Source organism: Carex rostrata, chromosome 24, assembly GCF_964058835.1.
Source record: "Carex rostrata chromosome 24, lpCarRost1.2, whole genome shotgun sequence".
Lineage (NCBI taxonomy): Eukaryota > Viridiplantae > Streptophyta > Magnoliopsida > Poales > Cyperaceae > Carex > Carex rostrata.
The window spans coordinates 6,618,306-6,628,777 of record NC_135941.1 but is presented as its reverse complement, the minus strand read 5'-3'; the positions used below and the strand labels follow the sequence as shown (position 1 = coordinate 6,628,777).

The 10,472-nt window shown below is 33.1% G+C and overlaps 1 protein-coding gene across 4 annotated transcripts; it reads left to right on the top strand.

Moving 5' to 3' along the window:
* Positions 1 to 1,926: 1,926 nt before the first annotated feature.
* LOC144575305 (NADH dehydrogenase [ubiquinone] 1 beta subcomplex subunit 8, mitochondrial-like) lies at positions 1,927 to 5,776 on the top strand. 4 transcript variants are annotated; one of them, XM_078325396.1, is made up of 7 exons: positions 1,927 to 2,282; positions 2,627 to 2,947; positions 3,264 to 3,342; positions 3,420 to 3,512; positions 4,106 to 4,310; positions 4,593 to 4,934; positions 5,475 to 5,776. In XM_078325396.1, the coding sequence occupies exons 3-5, from the start codon at positions 3,274 to 3,276 to the stop codon at positions 4,220 to 4,222; spliced, it is 279 nt and encodes a 92-aa protein (XP_078181522.1). In that variant the 5' UTR covers positions 1,927 to 2,282; positions 2,627 to 2,947; positions 3,264 to 3,273; the 3' UTR covers positions 4,223 to 4,310; positions 4,593 to 4,934; positions 5,475 to 5,776. The 4 variants fall into 4 exon arrangements, with proteins under 4 accessions (XP_078181522.1, XP_078181521.1, XP_078181523.1 ...); XM_078325395.1 differs by lacking the exon at positions 2,627 to 2,947; XM_078325397.1 differs by having other exon boundaries at positions 2,627 to 3,342; positions 4,823 to 4,934.
* The last annotated feature ends 4,696 nt before the right edge of the window (positions 5,777 to 10,472 follow it).

Genomic DNA, 10,472 nt, shown 5'->3' with positions numbered 1-10,472 from the left:
TTCGGATCGACTGTTTGAACTTTGAAAATGATGGAGAGAGATGGAGGCACAAAAACATGGAGGCATTTGAACCCTCCTCTATATATATATAGAGAGAGAGAGAGAGTTAGGCTGGGGTGCTATGGATAGCATAGTGGCCTCTATGCTACGGCTCAATATTCGAGTTTTCAAAATCCAAACGGTCGATCCGAACCGTTCATCTTATTCTCCATATTAACGGTTTGGATCGGTCATTTGGATTTTGAATTGGTGATTTATGGTCCAATGCACAAGGGTGCCCATGTATTGCAATGCACCATAGCCCTTCTCTCTCTCTCTCTCTCTCTATATATATATATATATATATATATATATAGAGTCCGGCTAATGTCATAACGTTATAATTTCAACCTAAGTTATAATGAGTCAGTTTTTGAGATTTCAAAGTCCAAATAGCCGATCCAAACCGCTCAACACAATCTCCATATTAATATGTGCTTGGAGACAAAATTTTACATTTTTTTGAGTTTTTTTACTATTTATTAAGCCACTTTGAAAATCGCTGATCCAACAATGCCTTTTGATTTTAATATTGCCGTTGGATCAGCGATTTTCAAAGTGGCTTAATAAATAGTAAAAAAATCTCAAAATATGTAAAATTTTGTCTCCAAGCACATATTAATATGGAGATTGTGTTGAGCGGTTTGGATCGGCTATTTGGACTTTGAAATCTCAAAAACTGACTCATTATAACGTTATGACATTAGCCGGACTCTATATATATATATATATATATAGAGTTAGGCTGGGGGTGCTATGGATAGCATAATGGCCTCTATGCTACGACTCAATATTAGAGTTTTCAAAATCCAAACGGTCGATCCGAACCGTTCATCTTATTCTCCATATTAATATCTGCTTGGAGACCAAATTTTATAATTTTCTGAATTTTTTTACTATTTATTAAGCCACCTTGAAAATCGCTAATCCAACGGTTTTACTGTTTTGTGCAGCCACCGTTGGATCAACAATTTTGTAAAATACTTAATAAATAGTAAAAAAATTCAGAAAAATGTAAAATTTGGTCTCCAAACAGATATTAATATGGAGAATAAGATGAACGGTTCAGATCGACTGTTTGGATTTTGAAAACTCGAATATTGAGCCGTAGCATAGAGGCCACTATGCTATCCATAGCACCCCAGCCTAACTCTATATATATATATATATATATATATATAGAGAGAGAGAGAGAGAGAGAGTAAGGCTATGCTACTTCACGAATTAAACGGGTTGTTTTAATTCGCGCTCATATCTCTAGTTTCGGAGTCCAAATAGCCGATTCAAACCGTTAGATGTTTAATCTATATTAAAATGTACTTGGAGACCAAATTTTACATTTTTTGGAATTTTTTTACTATTTATTAATATGGTTTGAAAATCGCTGTTTTTTATGGTGCAGAATTTTTATAAAAACAGCGATTTTCAAACCATCTTAATAAATAGTAAAAAAATTCCAAAAAATGTAAAATTTGGTCTCCAAGCACATTTTAATATAGATTAAACATCTAACGGTTTGGATCGGCTATTTAGACTTCGAAACTAGAGATATGAGCGCGAATTAAAACAGCCCGTTTAATTCGCGAAGTAGCGTAGCCTTACTCTATATATATATATATATATATATATATATCCTCTATATTATGCACCTTAAATTGAATTGAATGACAGAAAGTTGTGTGGCTGAAATTTATTAATCTAAATTCCGATTGAATCTAAACCCTACAGTCAAATAATCTGTCTTTCTTTGATTAAATACATCATTTATATGTGTAGAAGTCTACATTTAGTTTAAATTGAATCCGCCACACCTATTGCCACACATATTTTCACACATATTTGCAAATAACCGTAAATTTTGCAAACAGCGAAATTTTTTCTCCAGCCCGACCCTCTCTTCCTTTTTTGCCAACGAAATATTTTTCTCCCCAGCCCCGAGTCCCCGGCCCTCTCTTCCTCTCCCAGCCCCGACCTAACCCTCTCTTCCTCTCTTCCTCACACGATTTCACATATATCGCCGCCACCTCCAGCCCGACCCCTCTCTTTCTCTCTCACGGACCCCCTGCCTAAATCTCCTCTCACTTGTCAGATCGGAAGAGGAAACCCTAGATTCGGAAGAGGAAATTTAGAGGCGCAGCATAGTCAGATCGTTCGAAAAAGAAACGATCCCTCTACCTTGCGAACGGGAAATCAAGGGGGCTTCTCAGTTTTCTCTCAAGAAACCCTAGATTGGATCTGTACAGGTAATTTTTTTTGTTGATTTTTTATTTTCTTTTTTGCTGAATTGACTGCCTGATTAAGTTGAACTCCTTGAAGCTATGTTGCATGGATACGGGTACGGGTATCGTGTCGGATACGACACGGGTACGGGTATCGTGTCGGATACGACACGGGTACGGCGACACGGCAATTTTAAAAAATCTAGGACACGACACGTTTATTATATATATTATTTTTTATTAATTTATATATATTGTATTTAGATAATTATAACTTAAATTAAATTTGTTTAGAAAATAAAGACTTCATATAAGTATATTAAATATTATACTTGCTAAAACATAACATATATGAATGTTTGGTGTAGTGGTTAAAGCTTTTGACTCTCAAATGAGAGGTCCAAGGTTCGAATCCCGCCAGCGGGTTATTTTCTTCGGTCCACAGTCGCGGTCCACAGGGCGTGGACCATGAGCTCGGTCCACGGGCGCGGGCGCGGCTCACAGTACACAGGCGCGTGTCCAGTCCGTATCAGACGTGTCAGGCCGTATCGGCAGGGGTCAACCAAGTGTCGGAGACCGTATCAGGCAGGTGGGGACACGCCAGCTCACCTGACACGCCATCTGGCGTGTCAGATACGTATCGTACGCGTGTCGGAGGCGTGTCGGTGTCGGATACGTGTCGGACACGGGTACGATGGCTTCCTAGGAGTGTCAGGGTAACATAGCCTTGAAGTATCAACTGTACCAAAAATTAGTAGAATTTTTTTTTTACTAGATATTTGATTTATATTAAGTATTAGCAACCATACATAGTGGCATGATATAAAAAATAGCATTGAAATATTCAATTTAGATAAGACCGAATTAGCACAACTGACAGAAAAACAGAAGCAAGCTTATCTTCCTTCATGAGTCATAGTATTTTGTCATACAGCATAATTGTACACTCAAAAAAAAAATTGTGTTTATATCACTGTGTTTTCTTCTTGCCCTGCCTAAATGCAGCTCGTGAAGCATGATAAGCTACTCTGGGACAATGGCACACCTTTCTTTCATTGATCGCCTTGCTCCCCACATTGGGAAGGTAAGATTAGTAAATTTGACCTTGGGTTTGGGATATAAAGGTATATCCTGGCTTCATGGAGTTTTGATTTGTTGTAGTATGAGGCTTTGGTGTGGCTGTGTGGAGGGTTAGGTTGCTTCACTGCTCTGGGACTCTTGGCTGTTTGGAATGACAAGGCTTCTAAAATCTTTGTGAGTATACTGACTCATATCTTGGTTTGTTTGTCACTGGTTGATCATTAGATTAGAAATGTTTAAGCATTGTTTATGAGGTCATTTGAGCTGTTTGATCACCTCAGCAAATTGTAGTTAATAATTGTTGATTAGTTTTTATGTTTTCCCTCTTTAGTTCATTTATTATATTGCTATAGGGACTAGCATTTATTTTTGTTTTAGTTTGGAACAAGCCCAACTATTGTATCAAGATCCTTACAAGTTTCCTGTTACCGATTATGTCTGTGGTAGTACTACATAAATCTCTGTGCTAATTTAATCAATTAAGGGGAAATATCCTTTGATTTCCATCAACATACTACCATCATTGTCTAAAATCTATTGAGTGTACAATTATGTGTATGGATTTATTTACGATATGATAATTACTTCATAGTATTTCTATTTAAAGTTTGATTGTTCTTGTAATGACTTGTAGTTTATGCTGAAAAAGCTAAATTGTTGTTTATAATTTATATTATGTAGTGTAGAAGCAATACATGTTGATAAGGCAATATATGTTATTGTCCATCTAAAATGTGCAAGTTGTCACATTTTTAGAACCTATGCAGGTGTACCGCAGTGCTCTACACCGGTGCTCTCTCTCCGATGTTCTCTCTCTACACCGGCACTCTCTCTCCGCTGTTCTCCGATCAGAACCCCATGCTGGTGTCTCGCCTCTACCCTAGATCATGAGACCTTGCGCCATAGTCTCAGTGGAGGCCAAGGATTCATCAGTGGTGAGGGAGAAACTGAACTACAGCTTCAACGCAGAAGGTTCTCTTTTGCATGAGTACATTGGCATTTTGTACATGACAGTGACACATAATGACTTTTCTTTTCTGTTGCTCAGCTTTTCACGGTATATTTGTTTGACATATTGTAAGCTGATTTATCCATGTGGAGCTACAAAAATCATGCTTGAACTGTGGTTAGATGAAAACAAATATTCATGTGGAGCGAACTAGAGAGAGAAGGAGACATCCTTTATATCATGCATATTTTATTATTTTTCAATTACAATAGTTGATTACAATATTTTTCCTTATTTTGCACTAGAAGGAGTAGAGAGAGAAGAGGAGTAGAGAGAGAAGATGCATATTTTCATGCATGAAAACCCTAACTGAAGACGATCACTCTTTGTTGATTTCAATAATCTTTAGGGACTAATCTGCTTATATTTTCATGTTATTCTTGTAATTAATGTGTATGTATATGTTTAGCTGTAGATATGTTTACACAATATTGGTATTATACCTTTGATAGTATGATATTTTCATTTTGTTTAGGGCCATTACCGCAATATCACCTCTCCCACACGCAAGACAAGAATATTGAAGAGACCCTGCCTGTTTGGAATCCACAAAGATTAAGCAAGAAAACCATGCTTCCTGAAAAGAGGTAATAACTCCAATTTAAAAATTGATCCAACTAAACAGATTGGAATGGCATCTTGTTTTTAACCTTTATTCAATTTGTGAAGCATCTGGTTGCTCTGAGATGGAAATTTTGAAGACAATACCATCCCATCTTTCAAATGTCATGTTGTGTTTAACCTTAATCCTCAAGTATTCTGGCAGGAATTTATGTGTCATGTTGAGTTAAAAAATTTACCACCAAATATATATTGAAGGGCATGAATAACATTTAGATTGGAAGAACCAAATTTGAATAATGAAGCTATACAATTGAAGCTATGAACAGCAGCAGATGCAAAATCTAAATTAATCTCTACCCTTGTCTTATTTGTTATACTTTTTTTTTTTACTGATAACAAAAAATTGAATTCAAATGTGGATAAAAACCGTATTTACTTAACTACCAGTAAATTTAATTTAAATTTTGCTTTATTTCACTATTCTCTTATATTACCATTCTTATTCTTCGATAATTTCAGGTAACCGAGCAAAATTGATGTTTTTTTATTTGTTAAATTTGTAGGTGAGAAAGAAGAAAATCTTCAAATGTTTCTTACTAGGTCTAGAGGCATCCAAGATCCAACGAAGACACAAGCTAACAATCGACACATATTAATTATTTTCTTTTTGTACCGGATCTTTGTTGCATCTACTTTTGTAATAATAATGCCTTTATTAGATTACTGGTTTTCTTATTTTTGAAACTATGCTATTGTTTTTGGTGCAGTCTTCTGAAAAATGTGAAATATGATATCTACTGTCCTCTAATTTCTTGTGAAAGCATTAGCGCCGAAAGGCTATACAGAGTCATTTTTCTAAGCTGTACTGATGTTTCTTTTTAAAACATACACGATAATTGCTTTATCAGTGTATTCTAGATATGTCTTTATTCTTTATGAGTAATGTTGTCTCTTTTGCATGCATGGGAGTAGGAGTGATGTTTTCGGGCCTTACAGGCATGCACGTGAATTGCTCTTCCTTGTAGAGATATCATAGATGTAACAACTCAATTTTTTGGCATGATATTAGATTCAAATTGAGTTATTATTTGAAATCATTGGCACTTAAAAATACATAATCATTTGAAATCATTGGAACTTAAAAATACATAATCATTGCATCATCAAATTAATATTAGAGATCAAGATTTAAAGTAATTAAAAATTCAAAATCATATAAATTCTCTTCAGAGATCATGTTCCTCAATTTTTTTAATAATTATTATTTTATTGGAATGATTTTTCTTAATAAAAATATATTTTTATTTTCTTATAATGTCCCGTTGCATCGCACGGGCACGATACTAGTATATATATATATTTGTATGAAGATGATATATGATACAATAAAATTTTGTATGTTATTAAATTTTCATAATACAAATTAGTTGTATTCATTATTTTTTTCTTATTTTGAAAAATACTTTTTCGAAAGCACGAATCGAAATGTTAATGACACTTTTTTATCTGTTTACCCGACCCGTACCATATTCGAAAAGACGGGTAAGGGTAAAGATTTTTTTTCGTTATCATAACGGGTACAGGTATGAAAATATCTCCACCCGACCCGTATTGTACCCGTTGACACCCCTATTCATACAAGACATTCACTTAGGATGAACGGCTGTTCACCGGATCTGGTTTAATCAATTTTAAACTGAACCGAAATAGCTATAGATTTAACCAGTTCAGTTTAATGGTTTGGTTTTAAAACAATTTCCAGTTAAATGGTTCGGCTTATTTTTTAAAACCAGTTTAATAATTTGATTCGGTTTATTTTTTAAAACCGATTTAATAATTTGGTTCGGTTTAGAAATTTTAAAACCAGCTAGATCGAACCGATCAAAATCTTTAAACTCATCTCCAATTGGAACCAAACATTTAATAAAATTCAAAAATTACAACAAAAATATATATTGCTTGTTTCAATTATATCGAATCAAACAAAAAAAAAATCCGAGTTTTAAAAAATTCAGAAAACTTGCAAAAAAAATATTTTTATTACTAATATTCTATTTCAGTTCAACCGAACAAATAAAAATATACTTCAGTTTATTTCTTATTCAATTTTTTCTCTATTTCTGTTCAGTTTGATTTTTGAAAATAAAATAAAACTTTAATTTACTTTTCAGTTTGAATCGAATCCAACCGATGACCCCTGCATTCACTTATGGGAATCCGATCCATCCATTTTATATCACAATATAATAAAACGAAACAACTAATTAATGTGTGAATAATAACAGATACATACGGATCCTAATTTTTAAAAGAAATTTGGGTGAATTTCATGTGTACCCCTTAAAAACTTGAAAACTAAGCATTTATCCCTTTGAAATTCATAATATTATATTTGTCCTTCCAAACTTCAAAACCTCATAAATTTATTCATTTTATTATTTTTTTTTTATTAAAACTCATTTTAAATTTATGGCGGAAAATGTCAGTTTTCTAATTAATCAATTTCCGAGAACAAATGGGTCATTTCTTTATTTCTTGACACTTACACGATCATATATCTAAATGACAACGTGTAAGTGTCTGAAGTGGAGAAATTGATATTTTTCTAAAACTTGCTCCATTTTTTTATTTTTTTTAATGAAGAGTAAAATGGACACTTCATAAATTTAAATGAGTTTTAATAGAGAAAATATTAAACTGGTTAAATTTGTGAGTTTTTGAAGTTTAAAATGATAAATATAATATCATGAATATTCGACAGGAAAATACGTAATTTCCAAGTTTTTGAGGGATATACATGAAGTTCACCCAAAATAATATTGTGCAGATGATACCTAAACTTCAATGCAAACAATGCCAGTCCGGAAAATTTCGCCTGTAGCTCAATGTACCATATACAAATTGAAATATGAATTATATATATATTATATATAAATTTATACATAGTTTATATATTTGTCATGTTGCATGTTGAAATAATGTCTTTTTATCTGAGCATATTGGGCCGGAACAATTATTTCAGACGAATAAAATCATGTCCTTAGGTATGCTAATACAATATACACGGCCATTTTTATTAAAACCCTAAAAAAAGGGTTTTTACAAATCTGCCCCCAACTTCAGTTTTTTCTCAAAACTGTCCCAACCGCCCAGGGCACGGGTGGTCCACTATTTTACCTGACCACCCCTTTGCTGGGCGGTCCACTATTTTTTTTAAGGTCTTAGTATTTTCATTTAAATAATTAGTTTTCTTATTTATGATGTATGCCAAAAAATAATCCAATTATTCTCCAAAAAAAAAAAGTTGACATCATTGAGGCAATCTAACTATATTTCCTTGTATATATTTGAATAAAATAAATTATTAAGAATCAAGACCAAATCCTTAATTAGTGTTATCTTTAGACTTGTGATATCCAAATAACAAATCAAATCAAAGTTATAAAGAGTTACGACATCACTTTATAAATATATCAAATGTCTTATTTTTTTGGCATACACCCTAAACAAGGAAATTAATTATTTAAATAAAAATACTAAGACCTTAAAAAAATATATAGTGGATCGCCCAGTAGAGGGTCGGTCAGGTCTCTAGTGGACTGCCACTGCCCCAGGCAATCAGGTAGAATAGTGGACCACCCGTGCCCCGGGCGGTTGGGGCAGTTTTGAAAAAAAAAACTGAAATTGGGAACAGTTTTGTAAAAATCTTTTTTTTAGGGTTTTAATAAAAATGGCCACAATATACATTTGCATACTTGCCTTACATCTGCCAATTTAATATAAGATATACGAATATGTCTCAACAATTTCACAATTAATTTTGATAAAAGTGCATTCATCCCAATTAATCTGAGCGGTGATCAGATTCGGATAGTGTCATTGGTTCTAGGTTGTCAACATACCGAAATGCCCACCTCTTATTTAGGAATGCCTTCATCTATTAGAAAAAAAACTAGTAGACATGAGTTCATTCTGTTGCTGGAAAGAATGGAAAAAAAAGTTGCAAGGATGATATGCGAAGTTGTTATTGAAGGGGAGCGCTTACAATTAATCAGTGTTTTAAATAGCACGATATAGTATTTTTAAACCTTGAACGCTATGCTATGAGATAAAAGTGCGTTATTTCAGTTACGATCACTATAGCGGTGATAGCAGTCCGCTATCTGCGCTACACGCTATGCTACATAGGCTTTTATATAAAGACTTAAATTGAAAATTAATTTTAAAGGTCAATTTTTCTAAGATCCAGGTTGATTTTGCTTTTAAATAGAAAAAAATATATATAGTTTATTTCATGATGTTTATGTTTTTTTAATAGAAAAAATATATAATTTATGTTATGATACTTAGGTTATTTTGAATGGGAAAAGATAGATAGGTTATAATATTATTAGGGATATTTTGAATAGTAATTTGAATTTTGTACTTGTTCAATATGAATATTTTAATCCCTTAATCAATTTTGTGTTACTTATCGCTCTATGAGCCTTTAGATAATGTTGATAATTAATAGAAATTTAAAGTATAAATTTTTAAACAAAAAACGCTATGTATAATAGCTTTCACTATAGCTACACTATTCTATAGCTACACTATTCACGATAGTTTTTTTTTTTAGCCTTTCCGCTATAATGCGATAATCGCTATTTAAAACCTTGCAATTAATTAACTTAATTGGTTTTTGACCTCATGCCGATTTATCTAATTAATAACATATTTCTTGTGGAGAAGAAATAATGCAAATCAAAAGGGTGTACCGTTGCAAATCACACCCCCACTGGTTATACTTACACATCCTTAAACTAAAGTGAGCAATGAATCTTTCAGTGTTTTGAGCTTAAAATTCGCTATGCAGGTCAAATTTCTCATTTTCATTTACCAATATGTAAGTCAAATTTAAAAAAAAATAAACCAAACAGCCTTCTAATCATTGACAGCTTTTACTATTTTTTTTTTTTTTTTAAATTGTGATTAAAAAATGTATAGAACAAGGATTTTGAGGATTCTTACATAAACCAAGCAATGTAGATCACCGATTTATATTTGGATAAGAGTCAAATACATAAATACTATTATTGTGAAGGACTGGTGAAACTATATTCACTACTTATGGATAAAAATATAAAATCGTACAAGTAATTTACAATAGGAGTACTTACGTATAAGGTATAACTACTTCAATACGGTCCATTCAAGACGATTAACTGGAATCCACAGTTCAAAAACTATGATGGGCTTCAATTCGGAACTGCTCGAACTATTGGGGTCTTTTGGGCCTTTGCATGGCCTTCGCAAACCCATTCTCACTAGTTTCCGTTCGTTTGTTTAGTCCCACAAGACTAATTTTGTAAACGCAGGAGCGGAGCAGGGACTATAAATGAGGGCACGGGTGCAGAGTTTAGAAGTTCGTACCTGGACGGGGTCGATGAGCGACATGTCCTATGCTAAGGGTCCACATTGCATAACTTTGGCTTACCATCTTTTTTTTTTTTTTTATTAAACAAAATTTCTCTCTTCTTTTGTTTAGAATGTTTTTTTAATAAAAAAGAAAAAAAATATGG

What these genes read in the sequence shown, in the direction of transcription:
- LOC144575305 (XM_078325395.1), top strand. Translation starts at nt 3,274, where the DNA reads ATGATAAGCTACTCTGGGACAATGGCACACCTTTCTTTCATTGATCGC. An exon ending in TTGCTCCCCACATTGGGAAG is followed by an intron (nt 3,343 to 3,419) that starts GTAAGATTAGTA and finishes GATTTGTTGTAG; the next exon opens with TATGAGGCTTTGGTGTGGCT. An exon ending in ACAAGGCTTCTAAAATCTTT is followed by an intron (nt 3,513 to 4,105) that starts GTGAGTATACTG and finishes GAACCTATGCAG; the next exon opens with GTGTACCGCAGTGCTCTACA.